Here is a 16,922-nt window from a genome sequence, read left to right as displayed (position 1 = left end):
ATGGCTACAAAACTTCCCGGGTTAAGATCTAGCGAAGAATTGTTTACATACGTAGTTAATCACATGATCACGTGACAGAAATTGCAGGTGACCTTTTGTCAACATTGAACATGGTTCGTATTAATTAGTATTCACTAATTAAAATACAATTAATTAAAAATACTTTGGTGTAATATTTTTTCTGTAATAATTGCATTAAACTATCGAGGACAAATATTAATTACTAAAAAATTAAGAAGTAGTTACTGTTGTTGTTAATAAAGTGCTTACCATAGTTTGTTATTATTTTGTTGTCAGCAATTGTCGTTGATTAAAACTTGAGTTATTTTGTTCTAGAATGTAAATAAGAGCCTGCATGGCAATAAGAAATGATAAATTTGACAGTTTTCTTAAAAGAACATTGGACGAAAAGGTAAACTTTTGATTAAAATTTATTTAAAAATTTTATCTTTTGATATATTAACAAAAATATTAATTCCAGATTTACGCACAAGTTAAAGCATGTGACTCTTGTATTGTGACATCACAACGAGATAAACATGCATTCCGGTTTGTTTTCGTCACCAAGGAAGCGATTTATTTGACGGACAATCCACCAAAGTCGATTCTTTATCAAGTTTCTTTCAAGGATGTTAAAGAAATTAAAGCTGTAAATGTTTAAATTAATTTTTTTATATATTTATCCTCAATGTGGGAAGGTCAACCTCACAGCTTAAACATGGAGTAACACCAGTTACCCCAACCCAATCTCGAGTTGCCTTTGGCAGTTTTGGATATTATAGATTATAATTGCCCATTAATTAAGCTGCTGATGAAGTGCTGGCTCAGCAGGAGTTAATAGCACCTCACTCAAGGGCGCTACAGCATGAAGCAGTCAGGATTGAACCCATAACTTTATTTAGTGTAGCAAATGTTCTAACCACTACACCATGCTGCTGGTTTAATAAATTATTTTAATTGATATAAAATCATTTTATGGGTAAAATGGTTGTAGTCTATGCTGCCAAGTATAAATTTTTCAACAGGTTTAAAAAATAAATAAAACTAGTACAACTTAAAATTTAAGCAAAAAGTTTTTTTTGGTTTGGTTTTAGTATTTTATTCCAAGGATTAAAAAACTAATTAATTAATTAAATATTCCAGGTTCATGATACTGCCACATTCCTACAAAAAGACCTACAGAAGATCACCCAACACATATTAGTTCGTTACACACCCCCAGACTCTCCCCCTACCCAGGTTTTTAAATCTTTATTCTCACTAAGGAAGTCCCCCAAATTAAACTCGAATCAGAACAACAATAACTCCCAAAGTTGGCCAAGTTTTGGAGAAATTAACCTCAATGGTAAATTTAAATGTTTTATTTTTTGTTGTAAATTTTTGTTTAAATGTGATTACTTTTGCCCAGGTTCAACTTCAAGTTTAATGGAGGGTTCATCCACCTTAAACCAAAGTTCATTGACCTCTAATTCGAGTTCTTTTACTTCAAACTCACTCAATCATGACAGGGTTGATGATGGTAGTTCATTGAATGACTTGCATCTTTATATTTTGAATGACTCATCGATTATTTTGATGATTTTGAAATCTGCGTGGAAGTCTTGTTTGTTGGTAAAATTTGATTTTAGATTTCTTTTAAATTGTTTTTTTAAATGAAAAATTGTCACTTTAGTTTTCCAGTGTTACTGTGTAAGTTTTTATCTAATAATTGTTAATTTTTTGTCAGAATTTAACAACTGAAAGGGATCTTGTTTCCGCCAACAAAAATCTCAGTTATGATGTCACAAGAGCTTTGTTTTGTGATCTCAAAGCTGACATTGTCCAAAGTTTTGGAGATGAAAACTCACTTGAGGATTTATACAAGTTTGTGTTTTAAAAACTTTAATTTAATCTTTAAAAATTGTGAAAAAAAACACGACTTTTTAAAACTGATATTGAAAAATTTTTTGTTTTTAGATATTTGTACGAATTGAAGACGATCTCAGAGGAAGATTTCAGGATCAGCGAGATGTTCTGGAAAGATCCGGAATTATTTCAAACAATTGCAAAGATTTTGATCAAGTTTCAACAAGAAGAAGATTTAAGACAAAAAGCTGATCAGTTAGAGTAAGTAGAAGTTTTTATTTGGTTTGAATATTGCCCAAAAAAAACAAAGTGTCACGATTGCACAATTTTAAATCATTGTAATTAATTAATTGTTATTCTCAGATGTATGGATTTATGCTGTCAAGTTTTGTTCATTTTATTTGAGGGAAACTCTGTGAATATCCAAGCTTACAGGTTCGCGATGTTGTTTATATTTAAAATTATTTGAGTTTTGTTATATTTCTTTTCTTAGTTCCACCTTTTTAAAAAGTTTTGTTTCGTCTTTAATCAAAATCCCAACGACAAGAAATATAGAAATGGAAGCCCTGGGATTTAATTTCAGTGTTTCCGCTGCTGATGTAATTTACCAACTGATTTGCTTCACTGAACAAGTAAAACGAATTAAATTGTTGTAAAATTAAAAATATTAATCCTCATTAGCATATTATATAAAAAGTGTTCAAGTTGTAACTTTTTCACAAATTTTGTGCACTGTGCAGTTATCATAAACTTCTGACAACTTGCAGCAATGTCAAGATTTTTGTTAAATTTATCCTCCTCAAAAGGTTGACCTCCTCTCTAAACATAGAGTAACATTTGTTACCCTGACCCAGTCTCAAGTTGATATTTTGCAGTTTAGAATGTTATTGACTTTAATTGCCTGTTATTTAATCTGCTAATATGTTGTTAAGCTCAGCAGAAGTTTATCATTCAGAGAGGGATAACTCGGGCTAATAACTACAAGTAATGGTTTGTTAAATTATGTTTACCTATTGCAGGTTTCATGGGGACAATACCAATCAAGTTTCACCCAGGAGATTTTGTTTTCAGCGATCAAAGAACACTCAGACTCGGTGAGTTGATGTTGTGTGTTGAGTGGTTTAAACTTTAAACTCTATTTTTATTTTCAGTGTTTGTTTTTGGATAATCTCGTCTCTCATTCTGTTCAAATTTGGAACTTGAAAAATTCTCTCACATCCCCTTCTTCTCATACCTCTCTTACAACACTTTCTTCCCACAACTCTCTCACATCTCCTTCTTTCCACAACTCTCTCACACCCCCTTCTTCCCACAACTCTCTCATATCCCCTTCTTCCCACAACTCTCTCATATCCCCTTCTTTCCACAACTTTCTCATATCGGACGATGCAGTAAAACTTTATCGCAATTTTGTTGTCATGCATCAGTGCATGTTACGAAGTGAGAGAATCAATCATCATGCTTCGGCGAGTTACAAGGAAGAGTTTCGGTAAATATGAGAGAAAATTATTTTTAGCTATTAAGGATTAATTGTTAATTATTTTTGTTTGGGGTTTCAGATATTACATTCGTGTCGAAAGTTTGTCCTCGAAAATCCCCCAAAGATTTCCAGCCTCAAATTTAATCCGGAATATTATTAAAACTGTCAGCTCTATTGTTCTAAAACAATAACCATTGTGACAGTTTAATGCAATGCTGGATAATAAGTTTCAAATATTTATAAGATGTCCACCAATGTAGCAATATTGTTTTTATACCAAATATGTTGTAAACCAAAGATTTATTCATGCCAAAAATATCAATCCTAATTAAGTCGTTGTTATCGTAGTGAAGGTGTTAAATATTTAATTCTGGCTCCAATTATTTAACATTTTGGGTTTTCCCTTTTAATTGTTCCTATATTGACTTATTGTTGGATAACAATGGGCATTGTTGTTTGTCATGTTAACAAAGATGTTCGGTGTTATTTTAACAATTATACTTGTTCCATAACAATAATTTTAAAGTTTTATTTTTATATAAAGAAGCAATATTTTATTTTTATATTTTTGTAAATATTTTAATTTTTTGTCCCCAGGAATTTTTGCAAATATTATTTTGTTGTAGTTTTAAACCTTTCTCCTACTTTGCACTTTGGACCTTTTTGTTTAATTATTAACTTTTAGGTTTTAATAAAACTTAATTTTGTGCAAAATGCTGAAAATTTTCTGTTTTTTTCTATTTTTATTTCATTCTGGGAATTCTGTTTTTAATTATAAGAAAACCTTGCATGGGTTGGGTAAGTTTATTCTGAACTTAAAGTTTATGGACAGTTAGTCTAAATAAAATTTATTTTGTAGAAATAACTTTGGATCAAAGATTAATTTTCAAACATTCAGAATTAGTTTCGGTTCTGAGGGTTGGTCGAGGGCAGGAAAAGTAAAAACTAATTAGATTGTATTAAAAACTATTTAATTAACATTAAGAACTAATTAATTAACATTAAAAACTAGTTAGCTATTATTAAAAGTTTTTGTAAACAAATAATCTTTTTGTTCATCAGATATTTAAATGACTTGGGAAACTTTGTGATAAGCGAAAAATTGGAACAAAAAGTTGAATTAAAGGAATATCGAGTTAAAGATGAAGTTGATGGAAATGGGGACATCCTGAGGTTTCAGGTTCAATTCTCAGCCAAGGACGAACCTCAGCTGCAGGTGTTTATAAAACATTAAGGTTTGATGTTATCTTGGTTCTTGTTATTAATAAAGGGTTTTTATCAGGTTTCCCTTTTATTTGAGGATGATAAAATAAAAGTTTTAAACGCCTGCAAACTTTGTAATCGGTTGTGGATTAAAATGCACGCAGAGAAGGAGGAACATTTGTACGGGGGTAAAAAAAAAACGATTTTTTAACGAGTTAGAATATTTTTTTCTATTTTTGTTAAAGTAACAATTTATAAATTTTACTTTATCCTCAAAGGGGGTGAGCAGTTTACCCATTTCTCACTAAGGGGATTCACCTACCCAATGTGGGGAAGAGAACAGGGGGTTGGAAGAAACAAAAGCACCCTGATCACTTACTTAGCAGGTGAGTGTGATTGTTGTTGCCCAAGAGAAATACTGGCAATAAATTAGTTGAGTGTCTGCCACTAATGTTGTATCTTAAGTAAGAGGCTTTATAATCTTTTGGGTAATATATCAACCAATCAAATAACAGACATCTCATGAAGTCAACAAAATTAGTGCATGGTTTTATTTGCAGAAAAAATAGCTGGGGCTGGGGGGGATTACCACACAACTTATTGGCCCCAACCGACCTTTGTTTCTGATCGACTTTTCTACGCTCACTTGGACTTTAACTTTTACAGCCTCCTTAACTTCACGTAAGCTTATTGGTTTAAAATATTTGCCACCATGCTAACTTTTTTTGGGTTAAAAAACATTGTAGAATTAAAAACAAAATTTAATTATTTTTAGCCCCAAAGATTTTCATGAAATCGAATTATGGGGGGACTTTAGTTCAGCTACTATTACAATGGGGACTGCCCCTTCATGGCCGGGTTTGATGACAAAGCTAACTAGGGTATTGGGGCGACAAATGACCCCCCCTAAGTGGCTGTACAGGGGGGCTGTGATTGGGTTACAAGGAGGAACTGATGTGGTAAGGTTTTAATGTTTTAATTATTTGTGTTGTTGCTTTTTTCGATACATTTTTTATGTTTTGTTTATAAAAAAAATAATTAGATTTTAATATTAGATGGAACTAACCGCAAAAACTTTACATAGGTGATGTCACAGTACAACAATATGACATCACAAGGAGTGAGGGTGAGTGCCTTGTGGATCCAGGATTGGTCTGGCAAGATTATGACATCATTGGGTAAAAGGGTTTTCTGGGGTTGGGAGTGGGACTCAACAATGTACCCTGGTCTGGATGTACTGGTTAAGGTTTGTTGTGATGTCATAATTGTGTCTCACTTTCTAGAATTCAATTCATGTTAAAATTAAAAACTTTTTAACTCAGACCCTCAAGGAAAGAGATGGGGTTCGATTTTTATCCTACATTAACCCCCATATAATAAAGGGGAGCAAAATGTTTGAGTTTGCGAATCAAAATCTATTTTTCATCAAAAGCAAATCCACAGGTTAGTTGTATGACCAACTTATCTCTGTTTAAACACAATTTATAACCTGCATAAACCTAACATGTTCCATAGGAACGACTCAAATCGTTGACTTTGGTGAGATGGAATGTGGGACGGTTGATTTGAGCAATCCTCAAGCTTATGAGTGGTACAAGGGGGTACTAAAGGTACTTTACTGGTTACACAAATAAACTTCTTATTTAAGGTTTTTTCTGTATATGTATTTTGTGTGGGTCTTTATAAAATCCCCTCTATTTGTACACACATCAATTTTAAAACCATTCTATAGTATTTGATATTGTGGACATCACATTATTTGTGTTTAAACAAATTCAGGACATGATTAAGTTTGGGTTTGGGGGATGGATGGCAGATTTTGGAGGTGAATACCTCCCAGTAGATGACACTTTATACTATAACAACCAACCTTCCACCTCCATGCATAATGAATACAACTTCCTGTGGGCAAAACTCAACCACGAGGCTGTGGTGGAATATAAGAGGGATTTTGGGGGGGACGAAATATTTATTTTCATGAGATCAGGTATGCCGGCAAACTTCAAATTTTTAAAAACTCTTTTTTTAAAATTTACGACGACATCTGATTAACCAAACTTTAAATTTTCTTATTCCAGGATTTGGAAGGTCGTCGGGTTATACTTTAATGAGTTGGGGTGGTGACCAAAATGTGGATTTCTCTTACAGTGACGGTCTCGCTTCTGTCATACCTGCTGCTCTGTCACTAGGAATGTCAGGTATTTGAATTCAATTTTTTAAATGTGAAAGTTAACAATATAGTTAAACAGAACCTCTAAAGTTTTTGTTAACTTGAAGGTATGGGACTGCACCACAGCGATGTTGGTGGTTATGTTTCATTGATTTGCATGGTGAGGACGGAGGAGTTGTTGTTAAGATGGGCTGAGATGAATTTGTTTAGCCCCGTGTTGAGGACTCATGAAGGGAATCGACCTTACAGGAACTTGCAGGTTGAGTATTTTTATCTTGTTTTTATGTTTCGGTACACTGCTGTAGTGGTCAGAACACTTGGTTTTACTACATGAGGTCCTGGGTTTGATCCCCACTTTTTTAATGCTATAGCACCCTTGAGGTGCTTATAAACTTCTGCTAAGCCAGCACTTAATCAGCAGATTAATTATCGAGGAATAGTAATCTATAATATTCAAAACTAGCAAAGTCAACTCCAGACTGGGTCTGTGTAACAGTTGTTACTCTATGTTTAGGTCGCGCATTCGACCTTCCCACATCGAGGATAAATGAATTGCAAAAAATATTTTGTTTAGATTAACACAACTCCCAAAATAACGAAATCATTCGCGCGTATCACGATGTTGTTCAACAAATTATCCACTTATCACGAGTTTGTTGCTAATGACAACCATCTCCATGGTTACCCAGCACAACGACCATTGTTCTTCCATTATCCCAAGGACAATGTTGCTTATGACGTCAAATATCAGTACATATACGGACCAGGTAAATGTTTTGGTTTTTGTGACGTCACTATGATGATTTTAACTTTTTTTACACGTCATAGATCTTCTTGTTGCACCCGTTTTGTTTGAGGGTTGCTCTGATTGGTCAGTTTACTTACCACGTGACTCTTGGATTTATTTGTGGAATGGAACAGAGATTGAAAGCGATGGCGAGAATGTGATTGTGACGTCACAAATAGGAAATCCTCCGGTTTTTTACAGAAAAACTTCGAACTGGAAAAATTTGTTCAAAGAATTTCAAAAATGTGAGTTTAAGTTTAAAGTAATGACGTCACTATATAACTATGACGTAAGAACACAGTGACGTAACATTATAACTTTGGCGTACGTTTAGATGAGGTGAAAGAACCCGATCTGGAAGGTTTAAGTTGGAATCTTTTCTGGAACAATCCGTTTATTTTCTGGTTCCTTCTTCTTAGAAAATTGTTTTGGCACGTTTTCTTCAATGTGTGACGTCATAAACAAACCTTACTATGACGTCAGTTTCCGCTGTTTATGAAAGTGTTTTCAAAACTTCTATGCAATTAAATTTCACGCAGTGTAATTATGTTGATTAAAAATAAAAATGTGCAATTAATAAATTAAAATTAGTTCGTTTGGATTAAACCTGATAAATGTATATTCAAAAGTAAGAAATATTATTTAATATTTCGAGGACAAACTTAAATTATTGTTGCGTAGTACAAACTTTGCTTACTCACTACAAATTAGTGACACTGCACTTTATTTTGACCAATCAGAGCTCACCACGGCGATTTGTGGCAATTTGTAAACAAACTGAATGAAATTTTAATGATTACGTGTTATTGCGAGATCAGCTGTTTAATATTAAATTTAGTTAATAAAATATTTAAGCGATATTAACTCACTTATTATCTGTATCTGCATGTTAGGTAATAGTTACGGGTGAAGTTTAAAAAGTTTGGTTTTTCTGCACCTCAAGTTACTGTATACGTTTGTTTGTATTTAGAAAGTTGGTTATATTGCCGGACTAGCAGGACTACAAGTAATTGATTGTACTTAACTTTTTTAGATAAAAATTAGGTAATAATGACGTGGTTAACAAGAAAATATTCCAAAAAATTGATTTCACAAATTCCCATTTTATTGGTTTTGTTGGATCTGCATTTTGAAGGTGAAATTATTTCATTTTATTTTTTTAATTTTCAACAATATTTTAAATTTTTAATATTTAAATAACAAATAACTTGTTCACCACAAACAGGAGTTGAAGGGGTTGATAAAAGTGATTCCCAGAAACATTTAACGCACGGAAATCAACTTTTACATGCTGGTCAACTCAACGAAGCTTTAACACAATTTCATCTTGCTATCGGTAAGTTCTAGATTGAGATTAATTAACCATTAAAGTGGGGTGAATATTTATAAATTTAATGCTTTCTGTAAGTGGTCTTTATTTTGAAAGCTTTACAATTCTAGATAAGATTTTATTTAAGATTTATTTTTTATGCTGCAAATTACAAACCCTCAACTTAGTAATAAAACTTTATGTAGACAACGACGAATCAAACTACCAGGCTTACTACATGAGAGCGACCGTTTATTTGGCTTTGGGGAAGTCAAGGTCAGCGCTACCAGATCTCAACCAGGTTTGAAGCTCAAAAATTATTTTTATGTTTTCTAGGATTTATCTTTTTAAGTGAACTGCAAACATTAGAATTAGGATGAGTAAACGTTAAAGTTATTAACTGTTATTTTTATGAAACCAACATTTTATTTGATTTTAAATTTTAGGTAGTGAAGTTACAACCTACGTTTGTTAAAGCTCGATTACAGAGAGGAAATTTATTTTTAAAAATGGGAAAATTTAATGAAGCTCAGACTGATTATGAAGTCGTGGTGAGTTATTGTTTTGTCATAATCATTATTGTTTTATAATTGTATTGTGTGGATTAATTATTATTGTTTCCTGATAAGCAATAATGTAGAATTTATGAACATAAAATAACTATAAAATATATTTAATTTAAATACTCAATGTGACGTAAGTTATGTCGATAATTTTACTGGCGCTGGTGTAGAAAGTTTACTCACACTGTGACCACAATTAAACTATGTAACTAATATTAATATCCAGCTTGCCCATGAAGAAAATGCACACGCCACAGCCAAAGTTGAGGAGATTCGACCTCTAAGAAGAAACGTGATCAACGCTCAGAAGGAAATGGAATTGAACAACTTTAACAAAGCTGTCGAACTTCTTACGCAAGTTATTGAGGTAAAGCTTCCATTAAAAGTTAACATTTCTAGCTTGTTTATATTTAAATAATAACTTTTACCCTTAAATCATTTTATGAATTTAAATTTCTCAAAATCCACTTTCTTAAACAAAACTTAGACTTAATGGCAGACCTAACTAATATTAAACTTTACAGTCATGTCCATGGAACGCAGACTACCGAGAGATGCGATCCCACTCGTTCGAGAAGTTGGGGGACATCCGAAGAGCGATCACCGATCTTAAACCAACCACACAACTTAGGAGCGATAACACCAGAGCTTTCCTCAAGATGTCAGTGTTGTGGTACATGCTCGGTGAGGTGGAACAGTCATTAGAGTGAGTTGTGATGTCATAAATATTATTTGTTACTTAAACACTTTCGTTCACTTTTTTTTTATCCTCAGTGAGATTCGACAATGTTTGAAGTTGGATCCTGACCACAAGGAGTGTTTTGAGCATTACAAAAGTGTTAAGAAATTATTTAAAACAATTGAGTCGGCGAAAACAAAGATGGCCGACAACAAGTAAGTTATAACCCCTGCTCTAGTACTATACTTTAAATTATCCAACTTATAACAGAAAGCATTAAATTTATTGATTGAAAATGTTTTAACTATTTTCTATTTATGACAACTTTATAATAAATAATCTAAAATGTTCTAAACTTTGTGACATCATAGTTGGGAGGAAGCAATTGGAAAACTGAACAAAGCTTTGGCTCAAGAATCTAGAATCCAACCTTTGACCGTTGAAATTAAACTCAAGATATGTGAATGTTACATTCGAGTAAGTGTTGAAAAGTTTAAACGTGTTTATTTGGGCAATAATAATTTTGTAAACAATTAAAAGTGGGATAAAAAATATGGGGAAGCCCTGGATGCTTGTTACGAGGCGGTCCGTGCAATCCCGCCACAAGATGTCAGACTAGCGAGTGGTTTTGTGTTATTGTCGCACGTTCACACTCAGTTGGGGAAATATTCTCAAGGTACCGGGCAATACTAGATTGTAACCGTGGAAATATTAAAGATTATTTCACACTTATTTTTGGGGCTTATTTTAAACAAAGTCACAAATGTTTAAAATTTAGAGGTTAGCAAATATTTAAACAAAAACTTTTGTTTACTTTTAATGTAGTAACTAACCAGTAGACCTATTTAGGCAAATGATGAAGCAGAAGCTATCGTTATAGCAACCGAAGTCATTTTGTTGGCTCCTGGAAATATGCCGGCATACATGTTACGCTCTGATGCACATTTACAACATGCCAACTATGAGGAAGGTAACAAAGGGGTGTACGCTGACTTTAAGGGGTTGTACGCTAACTTTAAGGGGTGTTCGCTAACTTTAGGGGGTGTACGCTAACTTTAGGAGATGTTCGCTAACTTTAGTTTTAATATCTGTTGTAGACATTAGTTTGTTAGTCCTAGATTTGTTTTATTTTTTGAAAGCTTGTTTTCAAATAATTATTAGTTATAATTTAATTTTTTCTCAGCTGTGGACGATCTACAAAAAGCTTCCCAAATTGATGAAAATTATCCGGGTTTAAACGAGAAATTGAAGAAAGCTCAAAAAATGTTGAAACAGTCACAAAAACGAGATTATTATAAAATTTTGGGCGTTTCAAGGTAGAACATTAAATATTATTTTAGCAAACAAACCAAAAATAATAACAGGCGACAAAATCTTTCAATAAACCAAATAATAAAGAAACATCCTCTGAATATTTTTATAAATCTTCAGAAGTGCGAACAAAAAGGAAGTGACGAAAGCTTACAGGAAGTTGGCCCGAGAGTGGCATCCGGACAACTTCCAGGATGAGGAGGATAAAAAGAAAGCTGAGAAGAAGTTTATTGAGATCGCAGCAGCCAAGGAAGTCCTCAGTGATCCTGGTGAATTATTTTAGAATATTTTTGGTGTTAACATTTAAATTTATATTTCATAATAGAAAGTATCAACTATTTAGCATAGTTTTAAGATATCGTTAGTTATTATATTTACATTTTATTTAAATGTGAAAATTAGAACCAAGTTCCATAACATTGATGAAATTTTTATTGCTTTTTAGTTTCTTATGTTTTTATACAAAACTTTAAATGTACTCGTCTTTTTGTTTCATTGATTTTGTGCCATTTTTGTCGCCTCAATTTGTAGTGTGCTGTAGAACAACTAATAATGGTTTTGTTTTAAACTCAACTTTAAAGCAAATTTGGGAACTTTCAGGGTCATGAGGTGAGTTATTTGGTAAATTAATTAAAAAATTAATTAATTTGTAAAACTTAAACTTTAGACTTAATCTAAAAATTTTAACAAAACTAAATTAAAATAAATTTTCTAAAATCTTAAATTAAATTTTTATTTTTAAACAGAATTGACGAAGATCTTTTTGGATGGTTTTGATCCTCTGGATCAGAATGATGTCGAGGATTGGGAGAAAGAGCGGGCGATGGGAAACTCCGGGAAGATCTTTGAGTTTTTCTTTCAGTCCTCACCACACGAGGGGGGTGGAGAGGAAGGCAATATTTTCGAGAATCTGTTTAAAACTTTCAATCAAGAACCGTTCAAGCGGAAAGACAAGACAAAGGAACCATGGCAACCGAACAATGATCAACAACCTGCTTGGCAACAACAACAACGAAGTAGTTTCTATCAAAGAAATAAACAAGATGAAAAAATAAGACAAGAAGAGTTTAAGAGAAGGCAACAAGAAGAAGAAATAAATAGAGAATATGAGAGAAGGCAACAAGAAGAAGAAATAAAAAGGAAAAGAGAATATGAGAGAAGGCAACAAGAAGAAGAAATGAAAAGAAAAAGGGAGTTTGAGAAAAGGCAACAAGAACTTTTTGAGAGAAAACAACAGCAAGAAAGGCAGCGACAACAACAACAATTTATACGACAACAACAAGAAGAACGACAACGTCAACAATATGAAAAACAACAAGAAAAACTTCATCAACAAGAACAAATAAGACAAAAACAAGAGAGACAGTTGCAGTTTGAAAAAGAGCAACGGGAACAATACGAAAGAGAAAAATATGAAAAACAGAAGCTAAGAGAGCAACAAAATCAACGAAATTTTAAAGAAAACATGGATTTCAAACCTGAAGAGAAAACTACAAACAAAAAGAAGTCCAAACAAAATCCCAAAAAGCGCAAACGAAGCCAAGCTGAGAAGGACAAAACCCGGTCTTACACGAAGGGAACTGATGGGAAATGGTATCACAAGGGGAAAGACGGGAGATGGAAGGTATCCCAGGGTCCTGAACAAGAGGATAAAGAAGAAGATGTGTTGATTAAGGGTAGTGATGGAAACTGGTACAAGAGGGTGCAGCCCCCTAAAGAGGACCCTTCTAAGGTAAAAACCCCTAAAAGAGAAGAACTACCAAGAGGTTTGTTTTATGATGAAAGTGGTGAAATCACGGATGAACGAGGGAATATTTATGTTAAGGGGAAGAACGGGATGTTTACCTTAAAAAGAGAATCTCACGAAGATAAAAGAAGAAGGCAAAGTGAGAGAATGGGAAAGAAAAAGGATTTTCAAGATAGAAGACAATCACGTGAAGAAAGTTTAAATGAGAGAAAAGTGTTTAAAGATGAAAATGGAAACATTTTTGTAAAAGACCAACATGGCAACTTTATTAAAGTCAACAAGGAAGAAATGTCACCTGAAGATAATGATGGAAGGTCACGTGAAGGTCAAAAGGATAGCTCACATGGGGCTTATGATAGAAGATCACATGGGGGTCATGGTGATAGGTCACATGGGGGTCATGACGATAGGTCACGTGGGGGTCATGGTGAAAGGTCGCGTGGGGGTCATGACGATAGGTCACGTGGGGGTCATAGTGAAAGGTCGCGTGGGGGTCGTGATGAAAGGTCGCGTGGGGGTCGTGACGATAGGTCACGTGACCGAAGGTCGTACGAAGATAGAACGCGTGATTATGAAGGTCGTGACACAAGAGGATTTGAATCACGTGATCACCATCACGAACAGAAAAGGACATCCGTGAATTCTGGAGATTATTCACGTCATCGGGGGAATACCCAAAGATGGAATGACGAACCAATAAGAAGACAGCAACACTACCGCGAGGAACTGTGACGTCATAGTGTTAAATTGTAAACCTGTCAGAGTTTCTGTTTTTTTCATTGTCGTTGTATTGTGACGTATCGTAGCAAGTGTGACGTAACAAGTCGTAATGCCAATATTGCCATGTTTGTTTGATAATAAATGTTCGAATTCTAGAAAGTTGTGGTTGGAACTAAAACAAGTCAACAAAAACATTTTCCGATTAAATTTTAATCCAGAAATTTTATTTTACAGAAATGCGGAAAAAATTTGACGCGGGCGTTGACCCCCTTGACCCCGAGGAACAGAAGAACAGTGGGGGCCACCACGGGTTTAACCCCTTTGGTGGTGGGGGATTCAGCTTCCATTTTGGGGGCGGCAGGGGGGGGTTTCATGACGAATTTTAACCCCAATCCGTACCTGGTAAGTACGTCATTATTTGATGACATCACAAAAGTTTTATTCGCTGTTTTTGTCCAGGTTACACATTGCACTTATGGTGAATTCTTCGAAGCATTTATTTATATCCGTCAGTGGGCGCTAAAGGCCGATACCTCAACGGCCTTAACTCGCTTGGGATTCATTCATTGGTTATTACGTCATATGTTTATGACGTATTAACATCTGTTTATTCATGTGATTGAGGAGCGGCAAAGTTTTGTTAAATTATTTTTGGATTAAATAAAAATTATAACAAGAATCAGTGTTTCCAAAGTACTTGTGTTGTTAAGCAATAAAATAGGAAATGTTAAGTTAATGGCAACACTCGCGTTAACTTGAAAAGGAAATAATTTGATAAAATGTCGAATCAAAAATGGGAAGTTGTTAAAAATTATTTTTATTAAGTCGTTAAGTTTTGTTTAAAAAGTTGTGAAATGAGTTGCGCAAATGATGACGTCATAGTCGGTGATGACGTCACAGACCTATCAACAATCGAAGGTCCGTCGAAAAGTGGCAACAAAGATAATGACGTGACAAAGAAAAGCAAGCCGAATCTGAAGAGCAATGTTGTTGTCATGGCAACGTTGGTATTTTATATTCTATTCAACTTGTTGGGGGCTTTGTTGTTCATGGCCATCGAGAACAACTCAGGATCTCCGCGTTCTCATTGGTTCGCTCAATATAAACTCGAATTTGCTCAACAACGGGGAATCACCCTGCGTGACGTGGATTTCTTTATCAAGGTATGTATTTGTTGACGTAACAATGCGCTTTAAATGCTGATGACGTCACTTTACAGAAAGTTGAACTGGCTCACTCGGAGGGAGCAATCTTGTATGGCAACACTAGTTATTATCGGGGAATTCCCGAACTTGATCTCAATCAAGCGTTTGTTCTAGCCTTTACAATTGCAACAACCATAGGTTTGTATTTAAGTTACTAGTTGTGACGTCATACTTATAATGTGACGTCAACCAGGTTACGGAGTAAGAACACCGGAGACGAAGGGCGGAAAAGTTTTTTGCATTTTTTTCGCTTTTGTTTCGATTCCTTTTACCGCGTTGCTCGCCGCCAAGCTGGGCTCCATTATGGCCTATTACGTCAGAAAGGTAGGATTATGACGTCATATTTATGCTACTTTGTTATTTTATGACGTATTTTTGTTTTATAGGCTGGCAAAAGCTGCGGTCGTCGATTTTCGAACCTGAAGCGCGCGAGCGTGGTGTTCAGTTTTGTGTTTGGGTTAGCATTGTACGTCATAATGCCAACTTTTTTTCTATTATTGGTGGGAAACGACGAACAATGGACGTTTATAGATTGTCTTTATTGCGTCATAGTGACACTTACTACGATCGGTTTCGGGGATTTTGTTCCAGGTAAGGCGACATCGAGTGATATTTAATTTGTGGTTCTGGGTCCGATTCCCATTGAGACCTCAGGTGCCATCGCCAACTTGTTATTATTTGCTGTTTTAAACGACTTCGCAACAAGTTGTATCAAGTTTTGCTCGTTCGTTTCCCTGGGGTTAACTTTTGAACGTTCATGCTATAATAAGCTTGTTTGTTTCAGACCCGGGCTCTGAGGGCGGAATCGTTTTCAGTTTCTTGGTTCTAGTTTGGTTGATCGCTGGTCTCTCCTGGCTGGCCATGATCATTAACTTAATCGCTGTAGCGATGAAGAAAAAGGCGGCAAGTTTGAAGGAAACCGTCGCCCGACCTTCTATCATAAGAAGTAGGTATTTATGACGTCATTGTAGAAACAATTAAATATAATGACGTCATTTTTAGAAGGGAAAACTTTGACAAGAAATATCGCACAGAAAGCGGTCAGACAATTCTCGACCTCGCAGGATAACGAAGATCCAATTCTCATGAAGGTTTGTTATATACATTTGTGACGTCATTATGTTTTAAAGAAGTATTATGATGTCATAGGTTAAGAAAAGTGAATCGATTGCTGACGTCATTGAGCCCGATGGGTTAAAATGTTGTGACGTAGAAAAGAGTGACGTCACAAACCGATCGTTATTGGGACCTGGGAGTTTTCATGCGGTCGTGAACGCTAACTCGGACAACTAATATAACGTCATAATAACGTCATTTAATAAACTTGACGTTGTTTTCGTTGTGTTATGACGTCACTTTACAAATTCCAACTTCAAAATTTACAGGGTATAAACTATAGTTGCCTTAAATAAAAAAGTTTTACTCGAAGTAATCTTATTGAGGTTACTCTTCGATATTAAACAAATGCTTCAGTGTGACATCATAGTCCTTGCATTATGTCTAGTATTGTTTAATTTGGCATTGTGTACGTCACAATCACCTGAACACGTGGCGCGTTTGTTCCCAGAAATTAGACAACGAAGTTGTCTGCGAAGAAATATTTCGCTGAGCAATTGTGACTTCACAGAACGTCTGGTTTTAGATATTTTTAAAATTTAATTTAAGGCAAATTCGCGCGACCTTTCATATTTATTTATGATGTCACAAAACCATAAATCAATGGCCAGTAAATACACGTCAAAATCATCCCCGTTTATGACATCACACCTGGCATGCGTCGAATTTCAAATACGTCACAATAACCATTATAAGGAAGCCGGAAAAATCGTTGGCTATACATTTTGGATCTACTTACAGCAATCAATCAACCACACATAAATATTATGCGGTAGTTGTGAGGTCA

At 34.6% G+C, this 16,922-nt stretch overlaps 4 protein-coding genes across 5 annotated transcripts; all 4 read left to right on the top strand.

Annotated features, from left to right (window-relative positions):
* Positions 1–294: 294 nt before the first annotated feature.
* LOC145751386 (uncharacterized protein C12orf56-like) lies at positions 295–3,543 on the top strand. The gene is made up of 11 exons (XM_082567520.1): positions 295–412; positions 482–649; positions 1,144–1,345; positions 1,409–1,611; positions 1,727–1,863; positions 1,957–2,106; positions 2,209–2,280; positions 2,339–2,477; positions 2,865–2,939; positions 2,997–3,334; positions 3,405–3,543. The coding sequence occupies exons 1-11, from the start codon at positions 356–358 to the stop codon at positions 3,514–3,516; spliced, it is 1,653 nt and encodes a 550-aa protein (XP_082423646.1). The 5' UTR covers positions 295–355; the 3' UTR covers positions 3,517–3,543.
* Positions 3,544–4,254: 711 nt separating this feature from the next.
* LOC145751385 (sulfoquinovosidase-like) lies at positions 4,255–8,139 on the top strand. 2 transcript variants are annotated; one of them, XM_082567518.1, is made up of 14 exons: positions 4,255–4,541; positions 4,608–4,716; positions 4,807–4,914; positions 5,089–5,209; positions 5,304–5,487; positions 5,613–5,774; positions 5,851–5,971; positions 6,044–6,138; positions 6,308–6,515; positions 6,607–6,726; positions 6,806–6,957; positions 7,273–7,465; positions 7,527–7,730; positions 7,820–8,139. In XM_082567518.1, exons 2-14 carry the CDS (start codon positions 4,683–4,685, stop codon positions 7,936–7,938), a joined length of 1,821 nt encoding a protein of 606 aa, XP_082423644.1. In that variant the 5' UTR covers positions 4,255–4,541; positions 4,608–4,682; the 3' UTR covers positions 7,939–8,139. The 2 variants fall into 2 exon arrangements, with proteins under 2 accessions (XP_082423644.1, XP_082423645.1); XM_082567519.1 differs by lacking the exons at positions 4,255–4,541; positions 4,608–4,716 and having other exon boundaries at positions 4,914–4,960.
* Positions 8,140–8,505: 366 nt separating this feature from the next.
* Positions 8,506–14,011, top strand: LOC145751384 (uncharacterized). Its single transcript, XM_082567517.1, has 12 exons — positions 8,506–8,620; positions 8,711–8,821; positions 9,001–9,095; positions 9,241–9,345; positions 9,584–9,724; positions 9,882–10,063; positions 10,132–10,251; positions 10,408–10,513; positions 10,886–11,006; positions 11,220–11,352; positions 11,468–11,616; positions 12,094–14,011. The coding sequence occupies exons 1-12, from the start codon at positions 8,536–8,538 to the stop codon at positions 13,824–13,826; spliced, it is 3,081 nt and encodes a 1,026-aa protein (XP_082423643.1). The 5' UTR covers positions 8,506–8,535; the 3' UTR covers positions 13,827–14,011.
* Positions 14,012–14,275: 264 nt separating this feature from the next.
* Positions 14,276–16,893, top strand: LOC145751388 (potassium channel, subfamily K, member 16-like). The gene is made up of 7 exons (XM_082567521.1): positions 14,276–14,977; positions 15,034–15,157; positions 15,213–15,343; positions 15,406–15,610; positions 15,804–15,965; positions 16,022–16,110; positions 16,169–16,893. The coding sequence occupies exons 1-7, from the start codon at positions 14,669–14,671 to the stop codon at positions 16,310–16,312; spliced, it is 1,164 nt and encodes a 387-aa protein (XP_082423647.1). The 5' UTR covers positions 14,276–14,668; the 3' UTR covers positions 16,313–16,893.
* The last annotated feature ends 29 nt before the right edge of the window (positions 16,894–16,922 follow it).

Source organism: Corella eumyota, chromosome 4 (genome assembly GCF_963082875.1).
Source record: "Corella eumyota chromosome 4, kaCorEumy4.1, whole genome shotgun sequence".
In the NCBI taxonomy this organism is placed as follows: Eukaryota; Metazoa; Chordata; class Ascidiacea; order Phlebobranchia; family Corellidae; genus Corella; species Corella eumyota.
This window is presented reverse-complemented; position numbering and strand designations above follow the sequence as displayed.

What these genes read in the sequence shown, in the direction of transcription:
- LOC145751385 (XM_082567518.1), top strand. Translation starts at nt 4,683, where the DNA reads ATGCACGCAGAGAAGGAGGAACATTTGTACGGGG. An exon ending in TACAGCCTCCTTAACTTCAC is followed by an intron (nt 5,210 to 5,303) that starts GTAAGCTTATTG and finishes AATTATTTTTAG; the next exon opens with CCCCAAAGATTTTCATGAAA. An exon ending in GACCTTACAGGAACTTGCAG is followed by an intron (nt 6,958 to 7,272) that starts GTTGAGTATTTT and finishes TATTTTGTTTAG; the next exon opens with ATTAACACAACTCCCAAAAT.
- LOC145751386 (XM_082567520.1), top strand. Translation starts at nt 356, where the DNA reads ATGGCAATAAGAAATGATAAATTTGACAGTTTTCTTAAAAGAACATTG. An exon ending in TGGAGAAATTAACCTCAATG is followed by an intron (nt 1,346 to 1,408) that starts GTAAATTTAAAT and finishes ACTTTTGCCCAG; the next exon opens with GTTCAACTTCAAGTTTAATG. An exon ending in TCACTTGAGGATTTATACAA is followed by an intron (nt 1,864 to 1,956) that starts GTTTGTGTTTTA and finishes TTTTGTTTTTAG; the next exon opens with ATATTTGTACGAATTGAAGA.
- LOC145751384 (XM_082567517.1), top strand. Translation starts at nt 8,536, where the DNA reads ATGACGTGGTTAACAAGAAAATATTCCAAAAAATTGATTTCACAAATT. An exon ending in ACAATTTCATCTTGCTATCG is followed by an intron (nt 8,822 to 9,000) that starts GTAAGTTCTAGA and finishes AACTTTATGTAG; the next exon opens with ACAACGACGAATCAAACTAC. An exon ending in AAAATTTTGGGCGTTTCAAG is followed by an intron (nt 11,353 to 11,467) that starts GTAGAACATTAA and finishes ATAAATCTTCAG; the next exon opens with AAGTGCGAACAAAAAGGAAG.
- LOC145751388 (XM_082567521.1), top strand. Translation starts at nt 14,669, where the DNA reads ATGAGTTGCGCAAATGATGACGTCATAGTCGGTGATGACGTCACAGAC. An exon ending in ACGTGGATTTCTTTATCAAG is followed by an intron (nt 14,978 to 15,033) that starts GTATGTATTTGT and finishes GTCACTTTACAG; the next exon opens with AAAGTTGAACTGGCTCACTC. An exon ending in TGGCCTATTACGTCAGAAAG is followed by an intron (nt 15,344 to 15,405) that starts GTAGGATTATGA and finishes TTTGTTTTATAG; the next exon opens with GCTGGCAAAAGCTGCGGTCG.